This window comes from Hyla sarda, chromosome 6, assembly GCF_029499605.1.
Source record: "Hyla sarda isolate aHylSar1 chromosome 6, aHylSar1.hap1, whole genome shotgun sequence".
Lineage (NCBI taxonomy): Eukaryota > Metazoa > Chordata > Amphibia > Anura > Hylidae > Hyla > Hyla sarda.
The window spans coordinates 78,965,188-78,981,954 of NC_079194.1; the positions used below are offsets into that span (position 1 = coordinate 78,965,188).

General features: G+C 42.3%; 1 protein-coding gene across 5 annotated transcripts in view; it reads left to right on the forward strand.

The window, feature by feature from the left end:
* VGLL4 (vestigial like family member 4) overlaps positions 1–14,628 on the forward strand; it is a 118,248-nt gene extending 103,620 nt beyond the window's left edge. For 3 of the 5 annotated variants that reach the window (XM_056524270.1, XM_056524271.1, XM_056524268.1), the window contains exons 4-6: positions 10,347–10,563; positions 12,670–12,793; positions 13,268–14,628. In XM_056524270.1, coding sequence (XP_056380245.1) covers positions 10,347–10,563; positions 12,670–12,793; positions 13,268–13,536 — 610 coding nt within the window. In that variant the 3' untranslated portion in view covers positions 13,537–14,628. The remainder of the gene's footprint in view (positions 1–10,346; positions 10,564–12,669; positions 12,794–13,267) is intronic. The other 2 variants (XM_056524269.1, XM_056524267.1) reach the window with 1 other exon arrangement.
* Positions 14,629–16,767: the final 2,139 nt, after the last annotated feature.

The following is a 16,767-nucleotide window of genomic DNA, read 5'->3' on the forward strand; positions in this document are numbered from 1 at the left end:
TTTCTCTACTAATTGCTCAAAATAATTTGTTTGATGGAACATACAGTATCTCCTTACCAGTGGTGTCCTATTGAATGAATGCATCATACTGTCTAGATTACAGGTGTTTATAGCCAGCTTAGCTACTTCATCTTTTTCCATGTTTTATGCAGGATTGTCTTGTCCTCACAAACATAAGGCCTTGACTGCAACATTGTGCACAGTTTCAATTCAATGACAATGTTGCAACTTAAAAATTATCAAAGTTCTATCATAAAAATAGGAAAAAAGATATCGGCAGACTAGATGGACTATATGGTCTTTTTTTTTCTGCCAAGTCTACTTTCAGTTCTGTTGGAGACTTGCAAATGCGCAGTCTTTTTCTACATAATGTATACATTTTTTATACTTAATGTTGTATTCTACTAGTTTGTATTTGTATCTGTATATCCTCCATATTTTGCATTGTTTTATGTGTTTTTTAGCTCTATCTCTGGGTAGGATTGGATTGGTTAATACTGCAAAAAAAAGTTGGATGTCCTATTTAGCTCAAATGATATCGAGGTTGTTAAAAAGTCGATAGAATGTCAGGACTGTCCATAGACTAGATGTGTTTTTTTTTGTTTTGTCTTGAGTGGGTTGGAGAAGGCGGCCACAGAACATACAGCAGGTCCCGCAAAATTCTGCACAGTCCCGCAAACATTTGAAATGGCACTGGCTGTAATAAAATTGCACAGGGGGCGGGGACACACATGTTGCGGGAGCAGGCGGAAGTGGAGCAGTGCACGAGCAGGCCGTAATGGGCAGAAATTAAAGGGGTACTCCACTGCTCAGCGTTTGAAACAAAATGTTCCGAATGCTTAGAGCCGGCGCCAGGAGCTCGTGACGTCATAATCCCCCCCTCATGACGCCCTGCCCTTTCACAGACGTCTTGAGCTCCCGGCTCTAAGCACGCTGAGCCGCAGAGTACCCCTTTAAGCGGGAGAGGGATTACGAAAACAGTCCCACACTGGGCACTACCACACACTTACTAAATGTGATCAGAATTTAAAAAAAAATGCGACTCAATTTTTTTCTAGATTAATTTAAGGAACTTTTCTAGTTATTGCCTAGGTTAGACTTTTCTTCTTCACAGGGTTTCATGTCATTCTGTTAAGATGCCCACTTGCTCATCCCTCCATCCTTTAGTTTGATGCTTAGTTAATTTGCGATTCCTTTATCGTAGTTCCGTAGACACAAGAGAAACACTAATGAAGCGCTGTCGCTTTAAATAGAGGTCTGAGGCCTGACCTGCAGTTGTGTGGTTTTCTTGTTTGTCAGACTGGAGCCATTTTCTCATTTTCACAGTTCAGCTGAAAACAAAGGGCCCCTTATCCTTTCCAAACACTCCGCTCTTAGGGCTGACATCAGCCTTTTCCCAACAGTCAGTGTTTCAAAATTAAGAGTCCTCTCGCCGGATCAGGCAATGGTTCACGCACCCTTTTCTATTGGCAGCTCCCTACGTGCCGTGTCTGCCAACAACAACAGTGGCAACAAAGCCCATCTCCACTTCTACTGTGCCGCTATGCTGAGACTTGTGCCTTTCGGGTTGTACAGTAAACCCCTGCAGATGTGTGATACCATATAACCTGCTCATTGGGGAGAAATCTCGCTGTTTCCTCGTCTATAATCTTTTTTTATATTACAAGTACAGTTAATGCAGCTGTGGTTAAAGTTGCAGGTGGACGATGATACACGGCCAGTGGTTTGTCCCTTGGACTCCATAAAAGAACAAAAAGATTTCCTTGGCTGGAAATTCATTTTTTTGTCCAATGCTGTATTCATGTGACTGGTGAGTCTACGAAACCTGTCACCTGATGTCTTGGGAGCGCAGCAGAAGTTGAACACGCAGCCCCGGTCCTGTCTCTCCAAATGTATTTTGGGTCCAAGATTGTGTTTAGCCTTTCAATAGGAATTTGAGAGGATTAAAAAAAAAAATATTTAATAAGTTTTCCCAGTTTTGGTTCCAAATCTGCTTGTACAATAAAAGTCTCTTAATCCAGTTGAAACGTTAAGGTTTCAAATGGCCAGATCAGTCCTGATTCATTGATATGAATTAAAAATGTGTGTGTGTGTATGTGTATATATATATATATATATATATATATATATATATATATATATCTAAGATATAAACATTGAAAAGAAAAAGTCCTTTCAAGAGTAAAAAGGCTTAAAAAAAAGTCAATAAATGAAAGTTGCCGCTATAGGTATACCATGAACTATAATGTGAATATGGTCCTTTTTGTAGCAAAACCTTCTATAGGGTAAGGTCACACGTGCCGTATTTGCTGCTGTGTATTTTCCTACGGGTAAAAAATCAGCTGTGTATTTTGCTAACCTTTGACTTCATTGGGTAGGAAAATATGCAGCAGCAAAATATGGCAGGTGTGACCTTACCCTTAGGGTAGGATTACATGTAACTAATCTGCAGCGGATTTTGATACCATTGATTTTATTGGGTCTGCAGAAAATCCGCAAATCTGCCACTATTGCATATTTTCTGTGGACTATTAGTTATGTGTGAACTTACCCTTAAGGGGGAAAAAAAAGTGTCCTTGATGCCCGTGGCACCAGTCAAGCTCAGTATTAATTCATTAATGTGCGTTATGACAAAGAATTTCTGCTTTTAAGCTGTTGATAATGGCAACAACCTCAAATTTCCCTTTTAATACTGTTTGCGAAAAGGAAGCCCGTTGGCATAAACTGGGCTATGCCAGTCATTTGCAGTGCATTGTGCGCCATCTGCCTTCCCAAGATGCACGGCTGTTGCTGAATAAGGTTCAGGCTTCCGAACAATGCCGTTTTGCACCTGGGATGAATTCCTGCCAAAATGGAATAGCAAAATAAAACATTTGGACAAATTGGGTAAGACTTGAAAAATCATACCCTGTGATTTATGCTACAGCAGTGTTCTCAACCACGGTGCCTCCAGCTGTTGCAAACCTACAACTCCCAGGATGCTTGGACATCCGTTGGCTGTCTGGCATGCTGGGAGGGAGTTGTAGTTTTGCAACAGCTGGAGGTACCCTTGTTGGGAAACACTGGGCTAGTGCTAAGGACAGACCCTGCTTGATATAAAATCTGGATCTAGTAGATTGGCGCTTGCTTAAAGGGGTACTCCGGTGGAATTATTTTTTTTTAACTGGTCCTAGAAAGTTAAACAGATTTGTAAATGATTTCAATTAAAAAATCTTAACCTTCCAGTACTTATCGGCTGCTGTATACTGCAGAGGAAGTTGTGTAGTTCTTTTCAGTATGACCACAGTGCTCTCTGCTGACACCTCTGTCCATGTCAGGAACTGTCCAGTAGGAGAGGTTTGCTATGAGGATTTTCTCCTACTCTGTACAGTTCCTGACACAGACAGAGGTGTCAGCAGAGAGCACTGTCATCAGACTGAAAAGAACTACACAACTTCCTCTGTAGTATACAGCAGCTGATAAGTACTGGAAATATTTTAGATTTTTTAATAGACGTAATTTACACATCTGTTAAACTTTCTAGCACCAGTTGATTTGAAATTTTTTTTTCCCACCCGAGTACCCCTTTATGGAGCCTATTACTTGGCCCAATTATTTTGCGGGCAGGGATTCAGTTTGTGCAGCCCCTTTTCTAACCTCATCGTTGGCTGCAGATCTTTGGTTTATATTGGGGAGATGGGAGGCCAACTAAAGATAATTTTGATAACCTGTATAAAAGATGGCTGATTGCTGAGCCTATATCGCTGTGTGTAATAGGACATTAAAGGGGGATATCCAGCACTGTATATGGATATTTAGCTGGGGGTGGCATGAAAAAAGTCATACTCTTCTACCTTCTCCTCTCCTATCTGGTCGTCTGCTCATCCCACTACTTCCTACTTTTGAAGCAGACTCAGCAGTGACTGCCTGCTCGGCCAAATATAAACTTTTAACCCCTTTTTAATTGATAAATCATATGGAACTTGTTGCCCATAGCCACCAGTCAGAGCTCTACTTTTGTTTCTTCCATCTGCAGTCCGGCCAGGGTTATCGGAGATGTTCAGCCCCTGTATAGGCAGCTATAGGTATAGCTACAGCATCATCGTAGGACAGTGTTTCCCAATTATTGTTCCTCCAGCTGTTGCAAAACTATTACTCCCAGCATGCCCGGACAGCCAAAGGCTGTCCGGGCATATGCTGGGAGTTATAGTTTTGCAACAGTTGGAGGAACACTGGTTGGGCGACACTGTCATAGAAGGAGACCTGTTATAGAGTAGGAGCTAAAGTGATTGGTGTTTAGTATTTTGGGGAAAAGATTTGTTCTTGTAAATATCCGAATCAATACACACACACACACACTCACTCACTCACTCACACTTACACTCACACTCTAAACTTTTTCTGGGCTTAGGAGTCCAGTAGGTGGACCTATCAGGATTGACAGTCTTCACTGTAGAAGTGTACATACAGAGATAGTTACCAATCACTGATAAGACAGCCCAACGGACTCCTAAGCCCTAATTAGCAGTAATAAAAATAGGTTATCCTCAGTATATTTTGCCACGAAACAATTTCATTTTGCTGAACATATCCTGCTCTAGTACTTGATTCTGGCAGGTCATATTGAATGCTCACAAAATCTAGAATATATATTTATTACACTTAATAAATATATTAAATAAAGTCTGCCTCTACACAACATTGTATCTCATCCAGGCAGTGTGTTGTAGTTGAGACAATTGTTTGTGTGTTGTAGATGAGCCAATTGTTTGTGTGTTGTAGATGAGCCAATTGTTGTTGTGTTGTGTTGTAGTTGGGCCAATTGTTGGTGTGTTGTAGATGAGCCAATTGTTGTTGTGTTGTAGATGAGCCAATTGTTGGTGTGTTGTAGATGAGCCAATTGTTGGTGTTTTGTAGTTGGGCCAGTGGTTGGTGTGTTGTAGTTGGGCCAATTGTTGGTGTGTTGTAGATGAGCCAATTGTTGTTGTGTTGTAGATGAGCCAATTGTTGTGGTGGTTGTGGTGTGTTGTAGTTGGGCCCAGTAACCTTCAGCACGTTGTCAATATTTCATGGTGAATTGCTAGTAATGGCCCACGGCCCAACACTCTCCTACCCCTAATGTCTTGGATGTGTATAATACTTCGAACTAACCATGGGAAACTGAATAAAAAATCAGGAGGGGGAGGAAAAAATTACCTTCCCTGGAAGAGAAGGAACCTGCGTTTGGGCTGTAAAGAGAGAGAGTCCCATAAATTGAAGTTTTCATTTAGCACATTTCCCAGATGTTTCCTGAGCTTCGTCAGATGTAACATTTACTAGAAAGTTGGACTCCTGGGAAGTGGCTTGTTGTGGAGACTGTTGCTACAGACATTCATTCTTGGGAAAGTTTTGGAACAACTTCTGCCCTAGTCTCTACATTTAATAATTTCGACTTGCACGCACTAAATGGAGTGAGAAGAAACCCGGCTGGTGCAGATAGAAATGTATGCAGTGACCCACTTTTAGAATCTGGTAGTCAGGTAAGTGGTTACTGCCCCCTTAGCTCAACACCCATTTAGTAGGTGGATACCTTGAAAATTTAATCTACAAGTGTAACTGTAAGACAGTGGTCAACAAACTGTGGTCTCCAGCCATCGGCTGTCCAGGCATGCTAGGAGTTGGAGCATTGCAACATCTGCAGGGCCACAGTTTAGAGATCATGGCTATAGGAGATGCAGAGGGGCCTAAAAAGTTTTGGTATTGGGACAGAGGCCTTTCATGCTACATATCTAAATCTTCTTGCATTGAAGTCTTCAACTGACATGGTGGGTCTTATGTACTGGAACATAATAAATCTGGGCTACGCTGGGTCCACATGTTGCATCAGAGGTCCATAATTTGGAGACCACTGCTAGAAGAGGTGCCGAGGGGCCTAAAAAAAGTTTCTGTATTATGGCCCAGGCCTCTTATGCTACATCTCTTGGTTCTCCTTGTATTAAAGTCTTAAACTGACATGGAGGGTCTAATGTACCGGAACATAATAAATCCAGGCTAGGCTGGGTCCACATGTTGCATCAACTGGGCACCAGTGTACCGCACAAGAAAATTGCTTTTGGCATCCATGTGAAATGTATGGTTTGTATGTGCTATACCTCACACCTAGTTTTTCTGCCTGGACCTCAACGGGTACATCTTGAAGCGAGGCCAAAATGAGACCCCATTGAGCCTCCATTGGCTGAGTGGGGGGTTTATGGATTTGTTTAACGCATGTGCCAGAACGATCTCTTCTCATGGGAAACCTAGCTCTAAACCTAGTGCCTGTTAAAGAACTCTGCTTGCTGTCTGTGAACAGAACAGTTGGTTCATTTCCAGACAGCTGGGCATGCAGGAAGTTGTAGTTTTGCTTTGTGCAGTAGGCACTTAGACATAGTGTGGAATGAAGTCAATATTATTAGCCGGGCTGAGTGCTGAACAATGCTGACGTCACACTGCCCGAGGCCTTGATCATAGCCCCGCCCATGCCCCAGACTGCTCATTTGCATATTCTGAAAAATAAAGATATCTTCTCAACGGAGCGACAGATCCAGGCACAGAAGGTATCATTTTAATCAGTGTCACCCGCACTACCAGCCAGCACGGCTGGTTAGCACGGGTGAAACTTGTGACAGATTTCCTTTTAAGGAACCAAGTTAGTGGAAAATACAGTGCTTTATAGATCCACCACATGGTGGCAAACGTAGTGACTGTTACCTTTATAGCAGTGTTCCCCAATCAGTGTGCCTCCAGCTGTTGCAAAACTACGACTCCCAGCATGCCCGGACAGCCAACGGCTGTCCGGGCATGCTGGGAGTTGTAGTTTTGCAACAGCTGGAGGCACAATGGTTGGGAAACACTGTTCTATAGCGTTGAACTTCAAGGACTCTGCGTGTTGCATGACTTCCAAAGCACGATTTGACTCATTTATGTTATGTTTAAATAATTGTATGGGTTTTAGTTAGTGCTAAAGGGTTAACCGTAAAAGCCTTGCGTGTTACTGTATACTGGTGAAATCTCAGCTGCTCCTCCGCCTGTCATGAGGCCTCGGAGAGGACTTTTACTCTGACATGGTGCTTCACCAGCCCGTTTTGTGCAGAGCTGAGAGCTTGCCAAGTTTGTGAGGCCCAAGGCTCTCTGGTGGGAGGACGCTGGGCTGTCTCCATGCTCTTTGGCAATGATTAAAGTGAAGTTAGTATTATAAAAAAAAAAAAAAAAAAAGCCTTTTCATTTCAATCCCTTATCCTATATTCTTCTTCTTTTTTTTTTTTTTTTCTTCTTTCTATTTCATCCCAGATGGCAATTTTTATATTCTCATCTGCAGTTAATTTGGACCGTGAGACAGCAAAGCGAGATTAGTGTCCCAATATATGGGTGAAGGGTATACAGCGGCCAATCCAGTGTCCTAGCCATAGACAACCGGTGATTAACCAAAACAAAAGGTTTTAATGTCATTTTTATAGCTATGGATGCCCTGATTCCACCAGTGTTTTTTTTACTTTTTTGCTCTGAGATATAGGCTATGTTCAGACGGTGAAATGTCATTCCATCAACAGCGCAGCACCGGCACTAGGACCGCGTGGAAATGCGCAGTCTCATAGACGGCGATGCATTCCCGTGCTTACTCCACTGAAACATTAGACAAGTCTATCTATTCTTTCTGTTGACTCCGAAATCGAAAAATTCTGCCGCCTGCACAGTGCAGCAGAAACCCATTAAAATCAATAGAACTCTGCTGCAGTGGAAATTCCACCGTGTGAACATAGCATCAGGGGTTTTACTATTTGGTTGACTATCTGCACTTTTCACCGAATAGTCAGATGGACTGGAACCTTATTTTATAAAATGTGGTGTAAAACCCTCAATTCATGTCCCCCTCTCCATGTCTGAGCACATTATCTTAGACCTGCATTCACACCTTATTTTGCTATAAAATTCCTGTTCTGTGAAAAGAGCAAGTAGTCAGTCAAATGGTAAATATCCTATAGCTGTGGAGCAGAGGGGCGTAGCAAGAATAAGGGCAACCAAGACTATAAAAATTCCCATTATGGGCTGACTTCAGGTCCTCTTTTTAGGGTGCACAACACATACATGCAGAACTTTGCACTTTGGTAGTGACTTGTCTCCTGCACCGATAACATATTGAGAATCTTGAAGGAAAGTTAGGTGGATTATTAGGGCATTCCGGTGGGGCTGCAGGGAAAATAAGAAAGTGCAGGGAAGTTTATCCCCCATTGCGGTCTGTTTCCTGAGCATCCGGTTCCTGCTAAGGTCCTCTTCTTCTTGACACGCTGTACAAATCCCTCTGCTGAGCAGCCATAGCTAACTGCATAGAACGTCACAGGAACCACAAAGTAGAGGTCAACAGCAAGGACTATACGCTCTGGAAAACAGCATTGACAGGGGACGGGCTGGGGAAGTAGATTTCCTTATTTTCCCTGCAGCTTTAGCAACATATCCAAAGATTTTTTTCATAAAGCCGGAGGACTACATCCTGTATGTAATGAGAATTATGATGACGAAATAAATGCATGTGTGAATATCTGTCCCCTGATTTGGTGAGTGGTGACGCATTGCCCCAGGGTTGGCATTGCCATGTATTTAGAGGGAGGGAGGGAAGTTCTGATCACTGACTCATGGATAGTGATGGACGCTTCTATCCTCAGTAAGGTTCTGCTGCAGGAATCAGTGGTGTGCGCTCCTGACTTCCTGTTACACATAATAATCACTTTCTTTGCCTTTCATTGTATCTGCCAAAACTTCAGATGTTGCTCTTATGTCAAGTTAAAATATAATAGATTTTTAGAAAAACAAAAATTGGATTGGCCTTGGTAACATGAAAGCAATAAGAGGTGTTATGGCTATCACGTGGTCCACTATCATGCACCATCCCTTAAAGCGTACCTGTCGCCAAAAAAACTTTTTATATTTTGTTAATCAATGTATTAGAAACAAATTTCTAATTACATGTGATTAACAAAAATGTATCTTTATATATATATATATATATATATATATATATATAGATATATAGATATATAGATATATAGATATAGATATATAGATGAGGCCACCTCCCCGTGGTGGATGGGGGACACGTTTTTGATCAAAAAAGTGCGCTAAGAGCCTAAATTTTTTGACCAATGTGTGCTGCTGCAATCTTCTTTTTTGTATACTTTGTATCTGCCACAGCAGTGTGCACCTGTGTATTAGGTTGTTGTGCTGGCTATTTTTCTTTTTGCTTGTATATATATATATATAATATTTTTTTTTTTTACTTTTAAAAAATGACCACTAGGGGTCTCCCTACATGTCCCGGCGCATAGAGTTCGGACTCATGCCGGCCTGGCAGCATGAGTCCGAAATCTCAGTGAAGAGCACAGCGCAGCTCTCCGCCTGTCAATCAGACAGGCAGGAGCGAGCACTGAGCCTGCAGCACAGGCGCTCCTGACATGACCAGCCGCTTCATCTGGCCAAATGTCAGTGTAGCGCAGGGCAGCACAGAAGAGGATCGGGTCTTTTGCACTCTGTATCCCGAAGCAGTCACTCATTGTCCCGTAGTAGCAAGGCAGCATGATGGGACACAGAGCACATCAGTCCCGACGTGATGCCGCGCTACTACAGGACAATGAATGACTGCTTCAGGACACAGAGTGTACAAGTCCCGCAATGCTGCTGCGCTCACTCACCTTGCCGGGGATATCTATTACACTCTGATGTTGAAGAGGGAGAAGGGCGGAAGTGCGGACTGACAGGCTTCAGATGACGTCAAGCCTGCCGGGCCACGCCCCCTTCCTCCCTCGCTCATGGTAGGAGCCTGAGCAGCCACAGGGGATCAAAAAAAGGTATTTATATGGGGTTTTGGGTAAAAATATAGACAGGGATAGAGTCAGCGAGAGTCAGGGACAGATTGGGGGGAGGAATTAGGGACAGCTTAGTTGATGATAGGTACTCTTTAAACTCCTGCATTGGACATTACATAGTGAAAAATGGTTTTGCCTGGAGTGTTCTTTTCAATGTATCCCATTACACTATGATTAGCTATTACGTACTACTCTTTGCAAGTTGCCCGAATGTCATCAGATACTTCCCCACCTAACCTGTGGATAGGCGAGATGTTTTAGGTTAATCCCTTGAAGGCGGTTCCTTGGACTTAGGATAAGCCACCAACATATGATCAGTGGCCCCCTGCTGCTGTGCCTTGTTTTACAGCCCTCACAGAGAAGTTGCTGGTGCTAGGGAAGCATAATAAGACCCTGTAGATTGATCAACTAATTTTTGTAGGATTGTATTGACATTTACTGCTTTAATAGAGGATTGAGTCTTCCTAACCATGTGCTACTTTTTTTTTGTAGAACCAAGGGTCTTAATGGAGATTACAGAAAAGATCTACGGGACCGAAGTCGCAGCCCAATAGAAAGAGCAGCAGCTCCAACAATGGGTTTACATGCAAGTCATATGTATTCAATTCCACCTGTCAGTATGGATCAACCTCTGGCCCTCACCAAAAACAGCGACCTGTCCAGAAGTTTGGGGATGACACCCAGTATGAGCCCTGTGGAACGACAGCAGGTAAAAAACTTGTTCTTAGCCTTCATTTTGTTTAGGTTTTGTGGTGTATGTGACGTACTTGGCCTGATTCTTATGGTTGGCCACCAGTGAAACTAGTAAGAACACTTGTAGGGCAGATATCTGAGGACACATCACACTGAAATAAAGCAATGTTTTCCAACCAGTGGCTTTCCAGCTGCGACTGTCAGGACATGATGGAAATTGTAGTTATCAAACAGGAGAGCTACAAGTTGGGAAACACCTCTCTCACTAAATACTTGTCTCAAGTATGAGGGTTTGGTTTCACAGTAAGGCTGGGTTCACACTACGTTTTGTCCCATACGGGAGTGCATACGGCAGGGGGGAGCTAAAAGCTCGTGCTCCCGTATGTCATTCATTTCAATGAGCCGACCGGAGTGAAACGTTCGGTCCGGTCGGCTCATTTTTGCGCCGTATGCGCTTTTACAACCGGACCTAAAACTGTGGTCAACCACGGTTTTAGGTCCGGTTGTAAAAGCGCATACGGCGCAAAAATGAGCCGACCGGACCGAACGTTTCACTCCGGTCGGCTCATTGAAATGAATGACATACGGGAGCGCATACGGTCACATACGGGAGCGCGAGCTTTTAGCTCCCCCCTGCCGTATGCGCTCCCGTATGGGACAAAACGTAGTGTGAACCCAGCCTAAGGCTGTGTTCACACTCAATATTTTGGTCCTTTGTGGCTTAAAAATGGCAAAATTGTTTGGATCAATAATCACAATTTTTGGGCCATTTTCATCACAAAAATTACTGGTATGCAAACTGAGTAATGTCGTTTACGTTAGCAGAAGAAAATATACAACAAGCTCCTTCTAAAAGTTTGTTAAAAAAAAAACACAAAAAGCCCATAAAAAAGCTTGAACCCTGAACCAAATGGCAGAAAAGGGACTGAAAATTTCTGCAGTTTTTTTGCATGAATAATGTCTGTTTGGAGGCTTAAAACTGCCTAAAAACTGTGTGCACATAACTGAAGACATTTTCGTGCTTATATTGCACTGCCCAGATATTTTCAGGACTTTCCATTGTATTATAAAGTGTAAGAGCTGAATGTGCTCACTTCTCTGGAGGACCATTACTTGGACAGCCTGGTGATTTTAATGGGAATGTTGTAATGTTTCATTTGCCCTGTAGTGGTGCTACATGGGAATTCAACATTTACTGTTTGGTGTCCTGCAGGTTATAGCTAATCCCTCAGCTCTGGGAGATTGTTTGATTAAAAGGGGATTGTAAAAAGCGGAAAGATCCTTTAGAGCAGGCTCACACGGGAACCATCTACAGCCTATTTCACGCTGTGGATGCGCCGACGGCAGTCACAAGAGGCTCTGCAGAGAGAACTCCCGGCTGTGGCTCGGAGCTAGGTCTGCAATCTCTCTTGTGACTGTTGTCGCTGTATTTGTAGCGTGAAATACTCTACATATGCACCCTGTGTGACCCTGCCCTTAAGATGTTTTTTAAGACACTCTATGGTAAAAATGTGATTTACTCCTGGAAACATAAACTGGATGAACATCACCTTTAAACTACCAGCTGTTTAGATGGATCCTATAGGTGTCTCCCAGGCACATTTTCCATTGCTAAATCTTAATTTGGTACGTGCGTCTGAGATGTTTTGCTAAATTGTTGTTTTTCTCGTATAAGGAGCGCAGTGAAATGGACTTGGTGTTTTTAGGGATTAGGGCTCTATATTTAGCTTGTACTATTAAGCAGAGAAAACAATCCTGGTATGCTTTCTGATTAAATCACATTTCTATTAAAGAAAGTTGGGATTACAGTAAGCGCTGGCAGTCTATCAGGAAACGTGTTCCGTGGAGAACAGCCATAGTACAGCCTTATCAAATGTGGCTTTAATCTTCCTCTAGTTCTCCATGTACCATAGTGTAAAGCGGAGCCCCTTGTAGTGCAATTGAATACTGAATGGAGAGATCCATGTAGATCAAAGTATTAGGGATAATTAATTCCTATTATATAAGATCAGTACTTTTATATAGGCAATTGTGATGTCACTTCTGTGTACTTTACTCTGGGTGTAAACATTAGTGAATTATGACACAATACAAGTTAATATTCCTCATCTCTTCATCCTAGAACCGACCATCAGTGATCACATGCGCTCCCCCAAGCAACCGGAACTGCAACCTCTCTCACTGCCCAGTTGCCCATAGCGGTTGTGTTTCGGCTGTGCCAGCAAGCTTTAGGCGACCATCAAACAGTAAGTCATAGTAATTTCTATTCATAACATCAGTTATGTGTATAAAGAAGTATAAAAGAAGATTGTAAATATTATTGATACAATATTAGGGATTATGTATTTATTTCACAGGTCTGATTGATTTATGTAGAAATTTGCCAAACCTACGGCATTTGTGCTGAACATAGAGTTTGTGTCCAACTTTCACTTTCAAAGGGTCAATCTTGCATGGAGAAGTCAAGGAGACACAATGACGTCTTCACTGACTGGTTACAGTTGGGCAACAATACTGTTGATTTGCTGACCTCTATATGAAACACTTTGCCATACTTTCTAATGTTAATGCCTAATTTTTTTGCTGATCTTTGTGCCCCATTGAGTTCCAAAAGATTTTTCTTCTTGATCATTCCATGAGCAGTCTATTATGTATTAAAATTAAAAGATGGAAGCCCAAAATACTTCTTCTTGTTTATACCTTTCACTTTGTCTTTCCAGCTTCAACTGCTTGCGACCCTGTGGTAGAAGAACATTTTCGCCGGAGCCTCGGCAAGAATTACAAAGAACCCGAGCCAGTAGCAAACTCTGTGTCCATCACTGGCTCGGTGGATGATCACTTTGCCAAGGCGCTTGGGGAAACCTGGCTCCAGATCAAAGCGGCCAAGGATGGAGTGTCCAGCAGCCCCGAATCTGCGTCTCGAAGAGGCCAATCTTCTCCTTCCTCTCACATGGTCAACCTTAATCACTCCCCGTCTGTACTGTCATAGAGGGAATCTCTATGAGATCAGGAGCAGCTGCTTTCACCAGGCTTTGAAAGAAAAAAAAATGCTAAAGATTAGTGTCAGGGGAAGGGGAGTTATTGTTTCTTTGTGTACATGCTTGGCACAAAGTGGATGCCTTTAAAAAAAAAAAAAACCTTCTAGCAGGAACTATTGTCCTTTTACATTGTAATGTAGCAACCTAATTTCCTGCCTTTGTTACCAAAGAACCATCTAAAGCAAGCCTGCTACCCACTGACTGACCCACCACAAAACCCACTCATTGTTGCATCACACCAATTGGTTGATCCAAATGCTTTTTGCCTACCAGCTTCTAGAACTAGCGTGCTTTGTGCCTTTTTACTCCATGGTTTATTTCTTTATGTATATACTTGAAAAGAACTGTCATGTCTGATTTGCACTATTAAGAGAGGATCAAGACTTCTTGTGATATGCTTAAATTCAGAGGGAAAACTGCACAGATGTATGGATTTATATATGTCCCCTGTAGATACAGGCATTTTGTGGGTTGGACCAACGGAAACATGGCCATACATAGTAGATCCAACAATATATGGGTCTTCCGATGACAAATGAAGGAGTGGATGTGACTTCAGAAGACCCAGTCCTTTGTCATACTAGGAGATAAGCAGCTTCCAGAGGTGACTGGTTGTGGTCTGCCTCCTTCTCTTTACTGAGCATGTATAGCCAACTAAAGGTCTGTACAATACACTTTTAGAATTTGGCAAGCAAAAGATTCCCAAAATGTCCTCTGTGGACCCTGTGGGGCAAAACAGATGCCTCTAGTTCCATATGAATGGCCCCGAAAATTTCTAAATATTGGCTTAGCCCACAAAATGACGACACGCTCCAGGTATAGGAGAACAGGTCAACTTCCAGGAGGACATCATTTAAAGGGGTACTCCACCTCTAGACATCTTATCCCCTATAGGGGATAAGATGTCTGATCGCGGAGGTCCTGCCGCTGGGGACCCCCGCAATATAGCATGCGGCACCCACCTGTTTCTTGTCCGGAAGCTCTATAGGGTCTGGGTCCCGACCACGGGAACGGAAGTTCGTGATGTCACGACTCCGCCCCCGTGTGACGTCACGCCCCGTCCCCTCAATGCAAGTCTATGGGAGGGGGCGTGATGTCACACGGGGGCGGAGTCGTGACATCACGAACTTCCGTTCCCGTGGTCGGGACACAGACCCTCCAGCGCGGAGGGTAGGGGATAAGATGTCTAGGGGTGGAGTACCCCTTTAAGATTTAGGTGGATCTGGAACAGAAAGTATAGATCAGACTTTTGTCATCTTTTGCACCTGGACCGCAAGTTTTCTGAGAATCCGACGCCAGGAGTCTGACGTTATTTTAGGCAGAGAGGTCCGAAAGAGTAATAGTGCATTGCGTGCATTCTTCATGATAAAATAGCTGGTAACTATTAATTTCAAGACAAGATCAGAATACTTATTATTCTCCTCAGATTTAGTTTTATTTTTTATCAGTATAGTCCTCTGACATACTTACTGCTGGTACAGTTGTACTCGTGTAATATTTTATTTGCGGTAACCAGCTAGAGCCTCCGGACAGGCGTTGGTAAATCAATGATTAATTCTGATAATGTGTGGTACAGGATGCTGTGTATCTCTGGTAAGTCATTGCTAAGGTTGCTTCTGTTCGTGTGTTACGTCTTTTTAGATTGACCGCCAAAACGGATAAGACTATAAACCCCTCTCCCCTTCCATATCCTTCCCTGATGATAAATTTATATTTTGGAGTATAAAGCTTTGTGCAAGTTGGGGCCACCTTATTTACATTCCTTGACAGAATAAATTTTATTTTGCAAAGTGTAATATTGCTCAAAACCTAAAGAATAAATAACCCAAAATCCCCCCCCCCCTAAAAAACTTGCTCAGCTTTTCTCCCCCTCTCTAACATCCATACATTCCAGCCTTCCAGTGAACACACAAGGACTTTTCAAATATAAGTATATATCTATATTTTAAATATACACCTATTACGGTTTATCTTCACAGCGCGGGAGTGAATCTATTAGTAGAGAAGTTTAGTTGGTCAGCGGGGCCCGGTCATGTTCGCCCCTGCCCCCCCGCCCCCCTTCCCTTGCCCCCTGTCACAAGCTGCTCCATTGAATTCTATATACTATATTGTCACTTGGCTGGTGACTTACCTTCAATATTATCTCGAATTCAGACATTTCACTACTATGTTATTGGTAGTCAATGCTTTAGCGTCTGCCATTCAGTGTAGAAAGAAAAAGCAAAAAAAAACAAAAAAAAAACAAAACACAAACTTAAATGAACACTTTTTTTTTAATAGGTAACTTTAAGACCATCGTTACGCTGTGCGTAAAGAATGTACAGAAAAATTTGTAGGTATTTTTTTGAAGAACAATTAATTTGTTAATGATATGTAGCTATTTAATTTGCCCTTTCTTTAAATGTAATCATACCGTTCTGTTTATTTCTTTTTTTTTTTTTTGGTTGTTTGGAATAAAAAAGTTGATCTTTTTTTTTTTTTTTTTTTTTTTCCTTGTTTTAGATGTGTCTGTAATACAGTGATGTGCAGGTACACTTGTATTCTTTAGAAACGCTGCATTAATATTGGATAGCCACTAGCATGTTGTTGCTCCAGTCTACTGAGTGATACGGAGGTGGACTCTGTGCAAGTGAACACATTGCTGTTTGTTATCCTGGACGTTATCGCTAAATGTCATATTTCACGTCCGTAGACGACTCTTGGGCTTGTTGGAAATTTTTTATTTTTTAAATTGTAAATGTCCTGGGTATAAAGGCAATCTGGTCACTGCAGCCGTGCAGAAAATGTGACTCTCATCATAACAATCTCATATTTGTGTATATATATATATATATTTGAGGGAGGGTTTTCGTATCTCACGTGACTCTGTTGCCCTATCTGAGATAGGCGCGTTGTATGCAGCACAGGCGGTCAAACCTATACATTTAAATAAACAGAAGCACTCAGCTGACAAACTTGTTATTGTGTTGTTTGTTTAACCCATAACGCATTGTATGGCCGTGCACAGATCTCTACGCACTATCTGGTCTGGTATTAACTCTTGGTGATGTATTGTGTAATGTCGCTGGTTCTAATACACGTCTACCTTGCAGGCTATGTGTTTCATAAAACACGCCTAGTGTGCACAGATTATTTTTTTTTTCCCAAAAAGTTGAGGGCTTTTTTTTTTTTTGGGAAGCATC